General features: G+C 42.2%; 1 protein-coding gene across 6 annotated transcripts in view; it reads left to right on the top strand.

Annotated features, from left to right (window-relative positions):
• dync1i1a (dynein cytoplasmic 1 intermediate chain 1a) overlaps positions 1 to 21,585 on the top strand; it is a 49,696-nt gene that overhangs the window by 22,171 nt on the left and 5,940 nt on the right. For all 6 annotated transcript variants that reach the window (XM_084032473.1, XM_084032476.1, XM_084032474.1 and 3 more), the window contains 8 exons: positions 800 to 971; positions 2,709 to 2,808; positions 3,024 to 3,149; positions 13,702 to 13,848; positions 15,039 to 15,152; positions 15,312 to 15,445; positions 15,693 to 15,837; positions 19,838 to 19,978. In XM_084032473.1, the coding sequence (XP_083888599.1) occupies positions 800 to 971; positions 2,709 to 2,808; positions 3,024 to 3,149; positions 13,702 to 13,848; positions 15,039 to 15,152; positions 15,312 to 15,445; positions 15,693 to 15,837; positions 19,838 to 19,978 (1,079 nt within the window). The remainder of the gene's footprint in view (positions 1 to 799; positions 972 to 2,708; positions 2,809 to 3,023; positions 3,150 to 13,701; positions 13,849 to 15,038; positions 15,153 to 15,311; positions 15,446 to 15,692; positions 15,838 to 19,837; positions 19,979 to 21,585) is intronic.

Here is a 21,585-nt window from a genome sequence, read left to right as displayed (position 1 = left end):
TCCCGCTCAGAGGGCTTTGTTTTGCTCTTGTTTATGAAGTTCTCGCTCCAGAGTTTTATTAGAAAAGATGCATTAGGAACTGTTTGTAGTTTATTATGTCCTGGATGTGATTCTGGTTTTGATCGAGATGAAATGAATGTTAATATGACTCCGGGAGCACGTGATGTACTTATAGAGGATTCTGTGTGCGGTGCAGTAAAATACAACGATGTATCTGTACCATTGTCAGTGATTACAAGGAAAATAAGTCATGAACTGGCTCACAGTCCAGACAACACACAATAGGATGGAGGTCAAACATTACACTGTTAAATCATGTTATTCACTGGCCAGCTTTGTCGGCGTTCAAGCTCATCAGCCCAGGTGAGCAGGCCAGAAGGAGACACAGGAGGGGTCACTGCCACAATGTTGAATAGAATAAATCCACATTTCTCAGTTGAAGACCATCGGACAGTAATAGAGAAATAACTGATTTCAGAATAAAAATGTGCCTTTATGTTGCAGGTCACATCAAACAATATTTACTTATATTTGCTATATTTTACATTCCATATTCAAATGCGTCAATTTGTTACTATAAATAATAGCTTAAAGGAAGGAAGAAAGAAATGATATATGTTTAATGTTTACATAAAACATAAAAAGAAAAAAAAGCGTCAACTTTCTTCATTGCATAACTTTTGCCATTATTATTTGTGGTGTTATTGATTACAGGAAACCTTTTAGTCTGTGAATAAGATGCGCATTAGACCGTTTAAATTATTATTATTATGTTTCTTTATTATTTTCCCTCCACCAGGTTCATTCCCAGTTCTGCGGGAGCTGACAGAGGAGGAGAGGCAGCAGATCCTGCACTCTTCTGAGTTTCAGAGTTTCTTCGACTGCAGCATCCGTGTGATGGAGAGAGCTCTGGCCGAGGACGGCAACATCTTCTTCGACTACAGCGGCCGGGACCTGGAGGACAAAGAGGGGTGAGCAGGGAGAAGGCGAGAGGGGCCAGGAAGAGGGAGGGAGGAAAGAGTCTGTGTTTGGATATGAAAGCACATGTGAGTGTTTACTTGCATGCCTCAAACTAAGAAATGTGCAAAGACTGACTCATGCCCACTCTGTCACTCTGGGGGAATGGGGGCTCCTTTGTTCTTCCAAATACATGTCTTCCTGCTGATGTCACAGTCTCAGGGGCTTAAAAACGCCTGTGAACTGACAACCATCACATCTTTAAGAGCATTGTCTTGCCATCTGAAGAGCTGCCTCCAAATGCATGTTATCAAAGTGTCGGTTGAAGTTATACGTGCAAAACTGTTTTAGTATACTGCTCTGCTATTATGGAAGAATGCAACTCACTTCAACTTTGACCACTGTAGCCACAGAGAAGCATCAAGCCAGTGGTCAAATAGAGATTATGTCTAAAACAGGCCATGGCCCAGTGCTTAACATCAGTCCTCAGTTTTTTCATGGACATGCTATTTATGAAATAGTCACAACATAATCTACATTTTCACTGGTGTTGGACAAGTTACTCTGGAAGTGTAATGAGTTACTTATTACTCCTTGATAAAGTATTATTATGACTTGGTATCAAGTTAATTAGCTACATTACTCGTTATATTTCTATATTACTTCCTATATCTCCTGAAAATGACACCAGGCTGCTACAGTGTAACCGTACTGACTGAGAGAGAATAATATACTCACCTGCTGATCGATGTTCACCTTCATCCAGCCATTTTGCACGTTGTCACATACATGAACTAAAGTAGAAGGCGTGCACAGAGACGCCCACACAGTCTCTGAACCTACCACCTTGCACTCTGCATTTATTATTCAAATTTCAACTGAGGGTGTAAATTATTAGACTGGAGAGCAGTGCGTGCTTTTGCACCCTTGTAAAAACCGTCTCTTCCTCTCCCTCGGGGCACGGTCACACATGCGCCTGATAAGATACTCACTAAAAAGCTCTGACACCGATAACAAAACGTTTTCTGGTAACGCAGCGTTACTTGGATTAATAACTGTAAGATAATACGTTTTGGAAATAGTGATCCCATACGCTTCTTGTTAATGGGGAAAGTAATTAATATTCCAGTAAACACGTTAACACCCAACACTGCATTTCACTAGTTTGTTTTCATTACTATTGTTCTCACATAGCATCAAAGAAAACTTACATCATTTGCACTTATTAGAGTACCAAATCTGTGTAATTTACAACGTAAGGTCTGGCGACTAAATTGAAATTAAGGAGAAAACACAAATATGTGATAACAACTTTCTGACATGATGCAACAATCTGCAAAAGATCTAGGTCGACCATGGGTCAGTTCAATATGCTGAGCTGTTTGGGGCAGACTCGAGCCAACGAGCTCAAAAACCTGGTGTGTCAGGACACTTATGTGACCTTTAGATGATGCTATATCTCAATCACTGTTATTTATATTCATGGGTTAGACACAAACTCCTTATTACCAAGGAGTTTGAATTCCACTTTTAGAAATCAGTTAAGTGAAGTGCAGCTCTTTGATTGAATCAATGAATAGTGACGGCCCTAACCGCAATGCATTAAGGTTTTAAAAGGCACCTGCACTTCATCCATATTTACTGGGGGAAGAGCACTTTGTGAATATCCAGATTGGAGATACTGTTCTCAAATGACTCCTGCAGACAGACGACATTTCATCTCTTTTTTTATCCCGTCTATCTTTTTTCAGAGAGTTGGGCAGCGGCTCCAGTCTGTCCTTCAGTAGACTCTTCTACGATGAACACTGGTCGAAACATCGAGTGATCACCTGCCTCGACTGGTCCCCTCAGGTGAGGCCTGCGGTGTACAGGTCACTTTGAATTCAAACAATAAGATAACCAATTTTCCAAAACTATGCTTTCCTAAATTCCCAACATCTTAGCACCAAATATGCAGGTGTTAAGCATGTATTTTAATCCTGCATATCTCTCTCTCTCTCTCTCTCTCTCTCTCTCTCTCTCTCTCTCTCTCTCTCTCTCTCTCTCTCTCTCTCTCTCTCTCTCAGTACCCTGAGTTGCTGGTCGCCTCTTACAACAATAATGAAGATGCTCCTCATGAACCGGATGGTGTTGCTCTAGTATGGAACATGAAATTTAAGAAGGCCACACCAGAGTACATCTTTCACTGTCAGGTACCTTCACTTATCAAACCTCTCACATATTCCCAATACTGTAGAATAAGATGGCAGCCATGATTGCAGGTCGCTGTAGGGAAGAAGTTAGTTTCTTCTCTGTTTGTGGGTCGTTAGTAATTACTGCGACACAGCTACACGCTGAAAACAAAAATAGAAAACATCTTCCATCTTCCTCTCATTTCCGTTTGGCTCTCAGTATTTTGCACTGAAAAGCACCATATGTCTCCTTTATTTACTGTTCCTCTTTTTTTACCCTCTAATGACTTAAAAAATAAGGAGTGAAGAAGAGGGAAACGAGAGGCAGGTCTGCATGCATTTATTTGACCCTCGCTGCCACTAGAGGCCAGATTTAATGGAGGAAACTTAAGGTTTTGGTGGGAAAGAAAGTCATTGATGGGTGAGATGCTAATAGGAAGTGACACTGAGAAAACGGTAGGGAGGAGAGAAGGGATGGAAGTATTGGGTGTGAGGGCTTCACGGCTCCCACGAGACAGGCGAGGCCGTTTAGAGACATCTTGGTAGTAAAGTGATGTGGCCTACCACTTCCTAATCCAATGCTGCCACATGTGTGTGTTAGCCCACCCACACTGGTGCCGCGTCTAATGTCAGCAGTGCTGTGTTTCCCAATAATTGACAGGCCTTCCTCATACATGTCACTCTAAATGTGTAAATACACCTATAATAGTATTAATGTCACAGACATTCACCTCACTGCTCAGAAATAATGTTGGAAATGAGCACACATACTCTCACATTTAAGTTTCATTCAAACAGGGGAAGTAGATTTTTCTCTCCTTTTTTTTTTCAAACACATACAAAACCACATATTCCTGCAGGCCACATGCTGCATGCAAATATTTCAATACTAAAGCTTGCCATACAAAGTCTAGCTCCATAATGGATTTTTAAAGCAATCCCTTCTTTCACTGCACCATAATTTATGCCGCTGCTGAAATCCATGTGGTCTTACGGATAGATTACAGGGATGCATCTTGTAGCCGTACGATTCGGTAGTTTTTCCATGTGGTTCTCTGACGAAATATGTACAGTACATCTGACTTTATTAACAATGCGGTTTCGGAGCATGCTGATCTGTGAGTTGTCAGTGTTGAATATTAGACGTTTGGGAACAAAGATATTTGTGTAAGCGGCTGATAAAGCTTATGAAAAGGGGGACAAATCTACCTCAAATGTGTACAACAGAGGTGGACTATGCTCATGTTTTAGTGGACATGTGATCGCCGGAATACAATGGCGTCTGTTTTGCATTGAAAAGCAGAAACTGTTATCTGTACCATAACAAAGCATTGTCATTTGGATTCTCGGGCTCATACAAACCACTTCTTCAAACACGGTCGACTTGTCCACATGCAGAGATTTGTTTTAAGTGAGTGTTTACTGGAAAGACGTGCATTAGATGAAGTGATATCAGATGGAGAAAAGACAGAAGAAAAACTGAGAGAGAACAGAAACCCCCAAGTGCCCCACTTTCCTACCGCCCCCATGTTAGTCAGTGCGTTAGTGTGGCCTGGGCCGGTGCCACGGTCTCTTCATGAGGGGAGAAAGAAAAGTGAATGACAGAAAAACAGAGAACGATATAGTGGGGAACAGATGAGCAGGGTTTTGAGCTGCATGGAGTGCTCGTACAGGGAGAGAGAGAGAAGGAGATGGAATCAAATAGACTGGGAATAAAATAAAAAGACTTTTGACTTGACATGCCTTCTCCACTGTTGGATTTGGATAATATGAGAGGAAAGAAAGACATTTTGTTTTGCTCTTTCTTTCTGCGAGGCCTTTTGCAAAAAGAGTCCCGACTCCCTAGTTAGCCGCGGATCAGATGGCCCTTAATGTGCGAGCATGTTCTGCCGTTTAACCCCCCCAAAAAAACCACAAGGCTGGGTGCCTCCTCCCCTCTCTTTCTCTGCTTTCTCCCGTTTCTCACCTTCCACCTCCCCATCGTCTGCTACAGGAACAGAGAGGCAAACCGTTCCCATGCTTTCCCTTTGCATTCCTTGCAGTGTTCATCTGGTGGGTGGATAGGTGGATGTCTGAGTACTATCTGTGTTACATTAATGGGAGTGTCATACACACATGTAAAGGCTGTTGAGCGTGCGTGTGTGTGTGTTTGTGTGTGTGTGGAGGATACAACAGAATGACAGTGCTCGATTGTTATTGGAGGGTTGGGGTTTTGCGGTTGAGGTTGAGCGGGGCTTTACTGTATGAGACTATGATTAGTTGGCTTCATGTTGCAGATTGGGTTTTGGTGAGGTCAAGCTTCTATATTTCTTGCCTGGCTGTGTGCAGTTTGGTGAATGGGCTTAGCAATGCAAAACCTTTCTGTTTTTACTTTGCAAAAGCTTTATTGGTCGTTATGTGACCCACTGGTGTGGTGCGAAGTAAAACATTTAAACGCTGGTGTTGGTTTGATTTTCGGTGCAGTCGTGTGTGATTTTAGGCAAGTGCAATCTGAGGAATTGTGCACAAACATTTTGGCAATATACTCATGTTGCATTCTAATGCAGTAGTTAGACAGACAGGTCCTGGTGTGACGATTGGTGTTCTGTTGTGCACAAGCAAATCTGACATTAATGCATTCAATGCATATCCATAGACCTAACTCCATAACCACTGGGCCAACCATAATGAAACTTGCAAGATGTATCAACAGACCTACCTGGAACATAACCTGCAACTGTTATTAAAATTCACCATCGTAGCGCCAACTACTGGCAACAAGGAATGACATGTTTTACACTTTTATTTACTCGTCCTCATGTTGACCAGATCCACCTCAGATGTGGTCAGAGAAGCTTCAAGATGTTGTTGATGCTTAATTGTGAAACAGGAAGTTGATTTTTCAGTGGCTTGAGAGAAACTTTGCACACATGTCAGATGTGGTGAAGTAGATCTCTGATATGGAAATTGACCTTGGGCGTGGAAAATCGGCTCCACAGCACCCCCAAACATTTTTCAAAGTAAAAGCCCCCCACCTCTAGTTTTGAACCTCTAGTTTCATCTGATCAACTTGCTTCATTAGAGTTCAGGCCTGAACACATCTACATGCCAATATGGACTCATAATCCCGCCCCCTACAATGTAGCCCCGCCCCTTTCATAAAACCGTTTGTAGTACATTCTTGTGGGAGTCATCATTGCACTCAGCAGAGACTTACTGTTACATTGGTGTACACCGCCCCATGTAATACAGCCCCGCCCACTTTCACAACACCTGAACCTTTTGCCATAGACTCTTGTCTATCGTTGAACCCGGCAGAGTTAAATCATTCTGCATGGCCGTGTTGGCTGGTGTTCCGCTGGGACCCCCGACACACGGGAAGGTGGAAGGGCCCGTTTATTGCTGCTTCTAAAGCATTTAAAGCATGGCTTCAGAAACAATCAACACATGTTAATATGGTTAGTTATGCCCCTTCTACATTCACCTATTGTTGTTCTTTGTGTTGTTGCATAATGTCCTTCTGGTTTATATAAAACATATTTTAATGAACTATGCAAATTAAATATATAATTGTTCTTTAACTCTGCTTAATTCTAGACTGTGAATCAGTATAAAGGGGGGCTTTTAACAATCCCTTTAAACACCTGTGGCAGTTTCATGACGCCACTTTAGGAGCCATTGATCTGTTATATGGTGGAGGAAGTGTGTGATCCATCAGTGTGTGGGTTGGGTTTGTGCTTTAGGAAAGGGGCTGCCTCTGCTGTGGATTCTGGTACCAGTTGAGCGTGTCTCCCCTCATCACGGCCGTCTCAGCAGTTGGACCCGTCATCGCCCCAACCCAGTTGGGTCCAATCTTGTAACTTCACACCAGCCTCTCAAGTGGGCAAAGTCACACCACATTAAAGGGCCCGTTTGACTTAAAACCTCTGGTGAACCCCCCAAACCACACGCCTCCCTGTAACAACCCCCGCCGCTGCTGTCATATCCCATTGGACTCAGTCATATTTTTATTAATATCTTGCTGTCTTGCTTCAGTCCTTAGGCCTTTAACACTTCCAGAAAGGTTGAGTAAGAGAAGCCGAGCAGGAGGAGAGTGGGAGGTGCTGCGACGGTCGAGAGGTTTAGAAAGAGAGAACAGTGCAACAGCATTATTCACAGACCTTTTCTAAGTGGGAACCCATGTGAAATTACAGTGGAGGAAGAGGTTCAATGTGTTGAGAAAGCTAAGCAGAGAAGTCTTGTAAATGCTCACTGAACACATGGATTAAAAGTTTGTGACTGCATTTCATTTGTGGCACACTAAACAGATGTAGCTTTATAATTTATTGAATTTTGTAGTAAATTAGATTATTTTTTATAACTTTGGCTGTGCTGAGTGGAGGTTGTTTTTATTGGTATTATGGAGAAATTAATGGCAGTCAGTCGTTCCAGTGTCTGTGGTAGAATCAGCTCGTTGAAGAAAAAGGAAATTAAGAACTCAGAAATACTCATATGTGTCAATCTAGAGTACGAGTATTTTACTTTTACTTTAAAACTACCAACCTGTTGAGAATCAGCAGGTCAATTGGTTTGTCTTTGAAGAGTTAAATAGTTTTAGGGAATATGGAAATTACTTTTCTTTGCAGAGAATAAGAAGACACAATCTTTACCGCTATATTTCTAAGGCTACAGTTGGTTAGCTTTGCATAAGGCCTGGAAACAGGGAAACAATAGCAAAAATCCACATAAAACTCACTAATTAACACGTATCGTGTTTATTTAATTTGCAAAAATAAAAAAGAACAGGGGCTATTTTATTTGCTGGACTTTTTCTTCCAGGTTTCTTCTTATTATGTTATCCTAACTGTGAGGTTGCCAGTAAGTAGGCTAATAAGCACATTTCTCCAAATGGTAAACCTTAAAAAAAAATACTGTTGGTACCATGTATTAAAATAAGTACTTCTTTTTTAAGATCTGTACAGAATCTTCACTCTTGTTTCGACACCAATACTAAAAAAAGACAAATATAGCAGTTTAACTACAGAAAGTGAGGATAATTTGACATATTTTTACATTCTCTGAAACTACTCAAGTTTGTGGCAATATTTCTGCAAATCATATTTGTTTGGAAACGGAAGAACGAGAATAGAATAGAGGACTGTATGCTTGAGTTGAACAATCGTTATATTTAGAACACAAATCCACCATTAAAGCCACAAACCAGCAGAAGTGAATATGACCCAAGCAAGATAAGATATGGAAAATAAAGGGATAGGAGCTCTTGGAGGCAGAGAAAGTCCTGTTTGTGTTCCCAGAGCCTCCTCCACATGCTTTCGCTCCCTCAAACCCTCATTCTTTGCTTGGTGAAATTGAGACTCGACTTGGTATTTCTCTCTCCTTGCCAGAAACCACAGAGTGACAAAATCCGTGGGGTGTCATAAACGAGCGAAGCCTGGGGGAGAAAGGGAGGAGAAAGGTGGTTGGGAGGAGAGGGGAAGTTGAGAAGCGGGGATGCAAGGGAAGACAGTCGGATCCATCTGGTCCTGATAAGGCAGAGTGGAAAACAGATGAGTGTGGTGAGCGAGGGGGGAGAAGCGGGAGGAGAAGAGGGATGGAGCGTGGATCTACTTGGGAGGATATACTGTCTGGCGTGCTCTATCAGCCCCCCCGCCTCCCTCTTTCTTCTCACCATAGCACTCTTGCTCCATTTCTTCCTTCCCGAGCCGACTTGAGCAACACTTTGTTGCCCGCGGAAAGAACGCGAACGGGAGGAGGAGGCAACAAAGGAGGGAGTGTTCGCCTCCTTCTAGTTTTCTTTCTCTTTCTGTCATTCCTTCAAACCTCCCTAATCTCTTGCTGGGTGCCATCTTTCATCAGGGCCTACCATGTGTGTATTATCCTCTACAGAACACTTCCCATCAATATAATAAGGGCTGCCAGAAGCACTTAGCCTTGTGAGCCTGTGTGAGATATGGTAGATGATACACCGTGTGTTTGAGTTCCATGCACACACACAGACACACAGCAGACCTTGTACAGGAACAGAAACGAAGCCCACTGTTCTGACTGCATGCGTGTCTCCCTGCAGAACTTCCACAATTTATCTGGGGTCCAATATATGGTAGTGACTCTCTCCACTGCTTTTTCTTCCGGGAGCCGTCACTCCCCACATCCCCTCCGTCTGGGCTGGCGGGAGACGACTTGGCAGGTGTCTGGCCCGAGCCGCATGCGAGATGAGAACCATCCACGGAGCCACTCCGCGTCTTGGAAATGAAATGTCAGGCTCGCTATCGAGTCAGCCCCTGATACTGTCGACACGAGGATTGTTGAGGTGTTATTTAGACAGATGTGCTCCCGTGACTGATATGTCCGAAGCTGTTAATCTGAAACGAAGAGGAGCTGCGGGGGAATAGGAGGAGTGTGGCTGCGTTTGATTTAAAGGAACAGTTTGACATTTTTGGGGGAAAAAAATGCGTATTCATGAGTTGGAGGAGATAGATTGATAAGCTACAGCCAGCAACAGGCTAACTTAACTTAGTTTCCAGGGTAACGGCGCCTCTAAAGCTCAAGGATTAACACATAACTTGTTTGTTTTTAATGTGTAAAAAAATAACAATTCACTTTTTTATGGAACATTATGTAGCAGACCAGTAACTTAAAGGAACTGCTCCTGGACAATAGGCTAGCCATTTCCCCCCTCCTTATATAGAATTCTGCAGGAACGATGCATTTTTTTAAGCCTCCAGAAGTTTGCAGCAAAAAGCCAATGAGATTTTTCCATTGGATTTTGTATCACTGCAGAGAATAAGCTCTGTTTCTGTGCGGTCACATGACTTCAACTTCACCACCATTTAGCTGGATGTGTTCAGTGTTTTGACGTTCAAATATCATCAACAACCTCTGCAGTCACATTTAGTCACATGTTAGCAAGCGCCCTTTTCAAGATAAAGTAAAAGCTTCAACATCCACGAGTGGGATATTTCCTGACATTTCCGGGTTTTAGGACTCTATTCACCATACAGACATCAGAGTGATGTGGATGTGTTTCTTTTAATTCAGAATATTGACTAAATTTCCTCTCAAAGATGCGAGACAAAAAAGTGTTTGAGTCATTGATGGCAGAGGCTCATCAATGAATCAAAAGTAAACGGAAAGACAACAGAAATCCAGCCGACACATAAGCAAGCGCTCCATAATTCAGCTCTGAACTCAGTCATTAATTTCCCCACATGACATTCAAGCTGAGAAGCCGCTTTAGAGTGTCACCCAATTCCCATTGAGCTTAAATCATAAACTTCCTTATAGCGCGGGACAAATTGATCTTACTTCACACGGTACGTTTAAAAGGCATAAAACTCCAGAAACATATGTGCCGATGTGACATTTTGATTAGAAGCATTTAGGGGGAATTACTTTTATGTTAAGTCTAAGCTCACTGCTGGCAGGCGCCTCAAAGTACGCCATCGGGACAAAGCCGGGCTAATTTTCAGTAGCTCTTTCACTAAGCCTGACAGTACATGAGGGGAATGATGGCATAACGTGTGGTTTCTCAAAGAGTGCATTCGGAGTGTAGTCAGGATTTTTCCTCTTAAGATGGGGGACACTGATAGGGCTTAGGAGTTAAACTAACATATGGAGCAAATAGAGAGGGCTTTTGATTTGATTTGGCTTCTCTTTGTCATTACTCATGTGGGGTAGAGATGTTTATTTAGCGTGATAACTGGTGGAAGAATGACAAGAAAGAGCAGGGATGTTTTCAATTTGTATCTGTATATGCTAGTGGATTTGTGTGTTTATTTTGAATTTTTCGATGGTGTTAATAGTAAGAAGGAAAAAAAAGGGTCATATTCATCTTTTACTGGAAAGATCAAAGAGAGAAAGGTCTGTCGTGAGTTTAAACATAATTGCATTAATATACTTGATGTACAGTACTTTTAAATTGGAACAATCTGGAGTATAACTAAGATGTTTGAAATTAAAATGGGGAATGACACTTTTATAGCAGCCTTATGGTTTCTATCTCTTTAGGCGTAAAGATAAGCTTCAGCAGAGTAAGTGATGATGGAGGAAACAGACAGTATTAAAGGATTTAAAGAAACACTTTGACATTTTGGGGAAACACATTGAGCTGCTTAGCTTAGCATAAAGACTGTAGACAGGGGGGAAAACTAGCCTTGTTTTTAAGCTATGCCGTCCCCACTTACCTTTTTATTTAATGGACACAGAAAGTGGAATCAATCTCCTTATCTGACTCTGCAAGAAAGCATAAGTGTGTTTCCAAAATTGTCTATTCAGAATGAAGAAACATTTCGCTCTTATGGATATTGGATACATCCAAACAGGATAGGAAATATGTGCTTCCATCGCTCTGTTTTCCTCCCTCTTCCACAGGATGAATATCATATAGAAGACTGATAAATGGATGCGGTATACCCTGGTCATGTGTGTGTATCTACCTATTTAGTATACTGTATGTGTGTGTGTGTTTGTGCAGAGATGACAGAGCGGACAGGACTTGGGTTCATTAGCCCGCAAACCTCACACAGCAGCCTGTCAGACAACCACAGGGTGTAAAGGTCATCCCCAAACTTGTGGATATCGAAAGCAATCAAGCTGAAGGCAGACAAAGCCACGTGTACTTGAGTATGAGAGAGCTGTGGTCTTGACTGAAGTCGTTGTACTGTTAAAAATCTTTTTGCAATACTTTGTGGATTTTTATTATTGGTTAGGAATATGTTCTTACATTGTCCAAATAAATTAAGAAGATGTTCTTTAGACAGCTATATATATTTCGTAAAGAATAAATCTGGCAAAGCAATTTACACAATTGCAGTATGAATGATCAAATCAGTGTTAATTCGTGATCCCTTTTCATCTGCCCGTGTAAATAACTTTTGTGAGAGTGCCTCCTCGCCAGCCGACGAGGGACTTTATTTTTACCGCCAGAGTTGGGTTTATTTTGAGCCTTGACATCTGAAGCGACTCCCGAGCCGTTTCGTCTGGAAGCCATGACTCTCCGGGAAAAACAAAAAGACAGAGAAAGAGTGCGCAGTGTTTTCTTTCCCTCTTGTTTGTTTTCCAGTCTCCGTTCAAACCGAACTGGGGTTTGGAGTTGGCCGCTTCACACATGGTGTGGTGGCGGGAGGGGGGAGGCGGGGGGCACGACGGAGAGAAATGGAAAAAGAAATAAAAATAAGAATGTTACTCCCCATTGTTAGTTTTCCGACCTATCTAGTAACAGCTGGTACCCCAAACTGCCACGATGACCACATCACATACTGGCACATTAGTGCCTTGTGCCTAAAGCATGTTTATGATGATGAAATCTGATGTTTTAAAGTGTTGCACAATTGGCATCCTGTAGCTTCAGCAATGTATCCATACTGTCATGTTTGATTTTTAATATTCTATATAAATTGGTCACAAAATGTCATTCCTAGGAGGTGATTCACCATATGTTTCTTAGAATGACTTCAATGTATATTAAGATCAAATATGCTTTTATTGGAGTTCTTGACATCATATCCATCTTACTGTCTATTGAACTGCACACTGAAAGTAGTAGTATCATCAGGTTTCAACCATTTGCAACATTTGTATTGAATACTATACCGTCAATGTGTTCACATAAATGTTGTCAATATAATTAAGGTGATTAATTGGGAGGATTTTGATAATTCATGACAAGTTTTGCGTCCAAACAGAACTGTTCTGAAAATCTCAAAATGTCTCCTGCACCAAAACTTTCAACGGCGGTTCTTCCGACAAAATCTACGACCATATTGGGCAACGGTGCTTTTGGGAAATCCGCCCTCCATGTTTTCATATTTTCACTGTTTATCATTGTGATGTGTGTCTGCAAGCTTCTTATTTAATGCTCTCCAGACCGTGTCCTGCCTGTAAATTATGATTACACAGCTTCACTAGATGGATGGATGGATAGAGGGATGAATTTGTCAATGCATAACCACTTTACCCTGCGGGAGCGATGCGATGCTGAAACATTTTCCCATAACTCCACAGACCAAATGGTTGAGTGGCTCTGGGTCAGGGAAGGCTAGCTGCTTCAAGCAGAAGCCCTTATGGGATGAGCACTGAAGAGGAACCAAGACTCAATAAACACACCATTGGGACGGGAGGGAGTTCAAGGGTGCGCTTGTCATGATGGAGGCTACAGTGAGCGCTCCAGTGGCTGCTGGGGTTTTGATGCTGTAATGTGAAACGGGTGGGGGGAAAGAGGACTACAATTCCCCTCTTTGTCTGGTCTCCGCCCCTACGTCACCCCTCTCTCCTCTCCTCAGCGGACCCTCACCGTAGCCAAACTCATCATCTCCCCCTCCGTCTATCTCCCGATGTGTGCCACCCATCACGATGCCTTGATCACTTGTTCTCACTCATGCTCCGTCTAGCGTTACCGTTTTCTTGCTTCGTATCTTTCTTTGTTTTTGCTCTTTTTCTCACTGTCTGCCATTTTATCTCCATATTTTATCCGACCAATACCATTTCCATCCTCGCCGTGTTCCTTTTGCCGTTGGTTAAATTAATAAAATAACCTCACAGCATAATAATACGCAGTGATTTTGTTATCTCATCCTCTTTCCTTCTCCTTCCTCAGTCTCCTGTAGTATCTGTGGGCTTTGCCAGGTTTCATCCCAACCTGGTGGTGGGGGGGACTTACTCGGGGCAGATCGTCCTGTGGGACAACCGCAGTCACCGCCGGACCCCCGTCCAGAGGACTCCTCTGTCTGCTGCTGCTCACACTGTAAGACATGCAGTCTAGCACAACAAACCGAGACTCTAATTTCCACACATTAACAAAAAACAAACATTATTTAAAAAGATCAGTTTTGTGCCTTAGTTTTCAAGTTATTTCTTAATTTATTACAAACTGTGTTTGTTTTATCGCTTACAATTATTTTATGATTTGTTGATCAAGAGAAAATACAATAAAAAGATTCATAATCAGCTTATTAATTAACTCATTTATAAAGCAAAAATCTAAATGATTTACTCGTCCACATTTTCCCCGTTTGAAATGATAATAAGTTGAACATCATCGGATTTGGTCAATTATGTTGATTTTGGACTGTTTGTCTGACAAAATAAGTCATTTTATTACGTCGCAGGACATTGATAATGAAAAAGTTTCAATCAAAAATTCAATTAATGTTTTTTTGCAGCTCTGGTGGAATAAGCTCTGACCTAAATGGAAAAAGTTCCCTGTTGAGCTTTAATTAGTTACATGGAACAATCATGAAAAATTATTCGGTAGGAACATTCTGTGTTAAAGTGATTTTTAAATGTGTCGCATGAACAAACACACACACACACACACACACACACACACACACACACACACACACACACACACACACTATAACACGTCACCCATTCTAGGTTTAATCTCCGACAATGAGGCTGTCGCTCTCATCCTCTCCAGTCAGTTCCAGTCCAGAAAGCTCACATGGTGCTGACGGCTGAATGGATTCTTTGTGCTGCCCAGTACACTAATCAATTACAGCCCAGTAATGACATAATGGTTTTACACACTCCTGTCGTAAGGAATGACTGCACACACTGGCATGTATGCCTGCTGCATGTAGAGAGTATCTCATGTGTTTAAGGTTAAAATCACATTATGATTTCAGCATGTTTAGAAGCTAATATGAGCATAAATCATTTAAATATGTTACAGCCTAGTGCAGTTAGGATCGATCCTAATATAAATGATATGAAATGTTTAATGCTAATCAATGAGACTAATAAGGATTTATGCTTGTGATCATAATATGCAGCAGAAGAACAGGCATTTTAGACGATAGTTACCATAGTTACACCACAGTTGAGGTAAGTTACGAGACACTGAAAGCTTATCTGTTCTGTTGGGCAAGCATGTATCCCCTCCCATCTCACTCATGTGCCCCGTGTGTCTCTTTCTCCCCGTGTCCGTAGCACCCAGTGTACTCGGTGAACGTGGTCGGCACACAGAATGCCAACAACCTGATCACTGTTTCTACGGATGGCAGGATGTGCTCCTGGAGTCTGGACATGCTTTCACAGCCACAGGTACACAACACACTCATCACCCGACACACTGCAGTGATTTAATGTTTGTGTCTTCGAGTGTGTGCACTGTACATAGGCTCCCAGTAGTGCTAACTTCTGTGTGTGTGTGTGTGTGTGTGTGTGTGTGTGTGTGTGTGTGTGTGTGTGTGTGTGCTGTAGGAGACCATGGAACTGGTCTACAATAAATCCAAACCCGTGGCGGTGACAGGCATGGCTTTCCCCACGGGAGACGTTAACAACTATGTGGTCGGGAGCGAGGAGGGCACTGTGTACACTGCCTCCAGACACGGAAGGTGGGTGGACATGGACACATGAAGAAAACATCACAGGCATATCTTTGCTGGATCACTTGTGTATATTCGGACTGGTTTTAGCAACATTACAGTGTATAAATAATTTAGCAAAAAAAAAGAAACTTTTATCAAAACTCCTTTACTGTGCTATGGGTTAATTTGACTAAAACTAACTCACTGCATTGTATTTAAAGTTCAGAGACTGAAACACTTCAGAGTAGTCTGGTAACGTGTCTTCACTCTGCAGCAAGGCCGGTATCTGCGAGATGTTCGAGGGCCACCAGGGGCCGGTGACGGGCATCAGCTGTCACAGCGCAGTGGGCACCGTCGACTTTTCCCACCTCTTCATCACATCCTCCTTCGACTGGACGGTCAAACTCTGGAGCACCAAGGTATGGTGTGTGTGTATATGTGTGTGTGGCAATAATCAATTATCTCTCGGTATTGTTAATCCCCCTATTCAGATCATGTGACTAAGCTGTTCTGATGTTGATACTTGGACAAGCTGCAAGCTTTTTGCTGCACAAATTGTTTTTGAAACTTTGATTATTTTGACCTGAATTAGCCTTTCACGCAGTTTCCTTCAAAAATCTGTGGGCAGCCTTCAGTGAGATCCAAGAATACAATGCAGTGGTTTCCTAGGCAGCAGAGAAAAGTGAGCAGTCTGTACTGCAGTAGTAGGCTGCATGTCTTTGTAACATTAAAGGAATGGTATGCCTGTTAGGACAAAATATCCTCGCTAGTTGCCTTCACAGTAAAAGTAGAAATTGTCAATTCAGTACAAATAATAATAATAATAACAACAGATGAGATATAAATATGGTGTGATAAGGCATTCATTTTAAACAAGGGGGAAGCGTCAGGAGGCATTTTAAGACAAAAAAAATGTCATGGATAACAGTGGAGTGATGCTAACATTGAAGGACATCGAACAGCAAACGCAGTCAAAAAATCAAAGAGAGACCGATTTAAATACAGAAAAATACATAATGCATATTGCATAATACCTTTAGCTTTATGCGAGATCAGGTTACAGCTTTCATACTTGGCCGTGACAGGCAGTAGAGCACTCTGATGAATTTTAGCTCATGTTTGCATGCAGCTAGACCATAAGTCTTGTGCGAAGGGTCCCGCGACACATATTAAAACATTTCTGCGGATTTTCATCAGAAGAGCGTGTTATTTTTCAGGATTTGGGAATTCCCTTTCCTTTGAGGGGCACCACAGGAATGTGTGTCTGTCTCTTATCCCACAAAACCCATATTTGTGTGTGGGCAGGCGGAATACCTGACTGTGTGTGTGTGTGTGTGTGTGTGTGTGTGAGTGTAAAAGTGTGTGTGTGTGTGCAAATATAGTCACACCACACATGCCTCACATGCACCTTAAGTAAGCTGTCTTTGCTTACATAAAATCCTCCTGAGATTGGCCTTCAACCCAACTGTTGCAACACACACACGCACACACACACACACGCACGCACACACACACACACACACACACACACACACACACACACACACACACACACACACACACACACACACACACACACACACACACACACATTTGCAGTGAATTCTCTTTGCATTCACGTCTGCCCTCACAGTTCAAAAAGGCCGTCGCACAGAAGTCTGCTGATGTTTTCACACTTGGCGGTGCAAATATTGTGGTTAGTGAAAACTTTCGGAGCGGGCCGGAGTGTGAAGATCGTCGCGACAGCTGGGAGTGGGTTTATGATTGTGCATAACTTGAACCGTCTTGCTCTCTTGACCCCCGCAAAGCCAGCATCTACTCAGTGATTGGACGGAGCATAACCGCTCTGCTATAGCTCTAAGAAGTTAATTTAAGGTCTACATCGCAGTCAGCTCCTGTGATTGTTAGCAAGCGTGTTTGTACTGAAAATTGAACTCTTGATCGTCTTGATCATTTCTAATTTGACGACAGCGTCTCGGTCCCATCAGTGTTATGACATGAGATGAGATGGTTTGAATCCCTCTGAAAGTCCAAGTAATGAGAGGCTTTTAAAAAAAGATGTTGTGTTGATTGTATTCCTGAAAATATTATTAAACGATACGTATTTAAAACTTATTTATAAGTTATATAATTCCTGTGTGATTTTATTCGATTTTATATATATATATTTAAGCATTAATATCTAAAATCTTTAATGCTTAACTGAACCTGCATCCATCCATTTCCAAACTTGGCACTGCACTCTTATATATCTATCAGTGTCCCAGTTTTTCAGCCGTTTTCCAGTTCAAACGTGCAAGAAGCTCCCATCTACTCAGCACAGGGAAGATAATGACAAGCAGAAACATCACGAGCGGCGCCACGAGGATTAAGCTTCATTTTAAGATTAGTTTTAAGACTCGTCGCCGTAGATTATTTACCCAAATCACCTCATTTTAGGTGGGTAGATTACGGACATATTACAGTAAAATATCAGTTTACATTGTGAAAATAGGACTTTATTCAACTTATGTATAATGTTTTTTTATTACTTGAAGTGTATATATACATATACATATTTATATATACATATACATACTTATATATACATATACATAACATATACAGCTACATTAAATGTTGATATAATCGTTTTTCAGGCCATTTATAATCCTTTTTATTTAAATTTTTTATTTTCATTTCATCATTAATTCATTCCATACTAGTTATTTCTGGGACTATATATATATATATATATATATATTCTCTCCTCTTTTTTGTCTATGAAAATAAAGAAAGGTAAAGCCTTAATTTTTCAAACTAGATTTTAGTCTCATCTTCGTTCATCAACAATATTGCATGGTGAAATAGTTGCAGTATTAAATGATGTCTTGTTATCGTCTCATCTTATTAAAGGAAAATAATTCATAACGAGCATATTTAGGCATAGTTTCCTTGAACAAAATTACTAGTGATTAAAAGGCATTGTTCAACAGGCAGGTTACCACATTGCGTTTTTTAAATACAATTTGTTTGTGTGAAATACAAGCGGTAGAGTATGGTTAAAAGAATGAGAGGGAGAAAAACAAGAGAGAGAACATAAACTGGAATCACTCAGCTGATCAAATGCTGAAACTGTGAGATAGAGAGAAATGACCTCTGCCGTCACCCCGCCGGCTGGAAAACAGGTTCAATCGAGGCTTGAAATTGGCTCAGCTCTGTTTGTTTGTTTGTGTTTATGTGTGTGTGTGTGTGTGTGTGTGTGTGTGTGTGTGTGTGTGTGTGTGTGTGTGTGTGTGTGTGTGTGTGTGTGTGTGTGTGTGTGTGTGTGTTTGAGAGAGTGCACTGCTATTTGTCCGCCGGTCTCAGAGTGTTTCAGAATGTAAAGAGTAAAGGTGATGGAGAGAAAGAGAAGGAATGAGAAGAGGAGGAGGCAGAGAGAGAGAGAGAGGGAGAGACTACATTCTTTCATTTGCTTTCCAGCCAACCTGTCTCCTCTCTTCCACCCCTCCCTCTCTACCTGTCAGGAATGCAGTTTGTGAGCCTCTGGAATCCTAACAGCCGCTCTGAGTGATGGACACACACAAACACACTCGTATTTCTATTTAGCCATATTACCACATCCATTTCTATGATAATGTTCACACAATTATTGGACACTTCAAAAATACCTTTACTCCCTAATGTCTGACCATAACCTCAAATGACAAAAGAATGAATCAGTGGAATATTTACGCTATTACCATCCAATGCTATGATATGTTTGGCCCATAAGTCACAAGTAAATGCATTAAGGTAAGTCAAAGATCTTCTTTAGACAGTTTAGAAACAGTGTCACCATGAAATTGGCCACCAGAGAGCACTGACACGTTTATTGAATTCTTTGTTTTGTTAAAAGATGGATTTCTGCTGATCTGTTTTTTGTTATCAGGTTTTATGTTTCCTCTCAAATGCTGATAAAAATCCAGTATCGATAGCTTTTACACACACACACATGTATGTACACACACTAGTGTGCACATCCTATCCTCCATCCATTGTCCACCCCTCTTTTTCCTCCCATTCCCATCTATTCCCATCTCTCTCTCTCTCTCTCTCTCTCTCTCTGACAGCTGTTGTGTTGAGGTTACAGTACACCTTGTGGAGGGGCCCTCCCTTTCATCTCTCCCAGCGGTTTTATGGTGCTGTGTGAATGTGCTAGGCTTTTTAATTAGGCTCTGCACCCAGACAGGCCCCAAGGCTGAGGCAGCGCCACTCTGTCTGAAGCTCACTCGCTCCCTCGTTTCATTCCTTCTCTCTCTCTCTCTTTCTCTCTCTCTCTCTCCTTTCCTTCTATCTCCATTGTGTCATCTTCTGCAACTATCTCTCTTTTTCTCCACAGTGCATGCTTTTCCACACCATACACACTTCCATCGATGTCCTTTTTTCTCTCTCTTTCAGCACAACAAGCCTCTGTACTCGTTCGAGGACAACGCCGACTATGTGTATGATGTCATGTGGTCGCCCGTACACCCTGCGATCTTCGCCGCTGTGGATGGCATGGGCCGCCTGGACCTGTGGAACCTCAACAACGACACTGAGGTGTGTGTGTGTGTGTGCTTACGTTATGTAAGTGTGTGCACTGCTGGGTGAACATAGGTCATTATGGGCGTGTTTTTCTGTGACATGTCTTTGTGTGCTGATGTGCGTGTGTGTTTGGTGTCCTCAGGGCCCGTTGCCGGGCCTCAGCACGAACCGCACAACCAAACACACAAGCCTCCCCCCCCCTCCCGCCCCCAACACCAACCCCTCCACACACGCACACGATTCAAGATCCCCCTGTGGGCGTTTCCCACAGCCCTCGCTTTAAATCAAACTGGGTGACAGCTCCTCTTCTCAGCTCCCAGCCAGACGCCCCGCTAACATTCCTACAACCTCAGTCCGACATTCAGGCAACCCAAGGACCGTACCACTTCGTCTCATCTGCCTCGCACACGCCGCTCCATCAGCGAAGTATACAGATGTGAAAGAGACCACGAGCAGAGTCGCCCCAGCTCTGAGCCTCATGCTGGAGATAAGAAGTAATAAAAGGCAACGGTATGCCTCTCAGTGCTGTGGGGCAGCATTTATCACAGAAGAGGAAATATCATCTTATTATTCAGTTTAATTATATATCACATAAAATATTGAATAAAATATAATTTGTGTGTAGTATAAAATAAATGCATACCTGTCTATCAAAAACAGAAGCATTATTTATGACCTTATGGAAATTCTTTTCTGCAAATCATGTTTGTTTGCAGTTTTCTTATTGATTAAAGGAAAAGGAAATGTTGGACTACCCATTTAAGGAAGAAAAAGTTGCATTATAGTGAAAAGATATCTCCAGCCATGAGTCTAAAAAGCATACTTCATCACAACTCTGCTCAGCTATGAGAGTGGGAACCAGAGCTTTGATCACTCAGGTAAAAGTCGGGATGAAAGGATCCTCCAGTCTCCTTCTCTCTTGGTTTCCATGGAGACAACACCCACAAACACCTTGAACCTTCATACGACTCTGCATCTCTACAGATGCTCTCCTCCCTCTCTCACGATGCCCTTTCACTCTTCTTCTCGTTTTCTTGCAAGCCCTTCGTACCATCCCCAGTCACTTCTCATCTCGCAGAATTTTCTGTCTCTTCTCAGTTTCATCCGCCTCATCTAATCCCCTCTTCACGTTTTAACCTCAACACTCTCCTCCACTGATCCCATCACCAGCGCACAGTCTTGCCTCTGCAGCACAGATGACAATTTTTCCCAAGGCTTTTCACAGACAGAGGAAGTTCACTATCGGTGGCCTAACTTTGCTAACAATGTTCTTTATGAGAAACATAAATCTCAGGCACACACAAACGGATGTACCAAACACATGCACACACACTGGCTTCCAAACAGTGGGTCTAATAGCAACAGACTTCCATTGTTGCCGTCATATTAAAAACACACATAACGACACCAACGGAGCAGTGCGGCGCGCCTGGTTCTCATTTCCAGCACACGTACACAGACGTATACAGCCAATTTAAAGCGCCCAGTTCAGATCCACTCGGGCGGAGCGGTGGAAGCTAGAAGGCTAATGGCAGTCAGTCTGTGGTTAACGCTGCTTTAAATACGCAGAAGCTCGGTGTGTGAGGCGACATGATGCCAAGGCCTCTGTCTCCACTGGTGAC

This window comes from Eutrigla gurnardus, assembly GCF_963514095.1.
Source record: "Eutrigla gurnardus genome assembly, chromosome: 17".
NCBI lineage: Eukaryota > Metazoa > Chordata > Actinopteri > Perciformes > Triglidae > Eutrigla > Eutrigla gurnardus.
The sequence above is the reverse complement of the archived record's forward strand: the minus strand, read 5'-3'. Positions and strand labels throughout refer to the sequence as shown.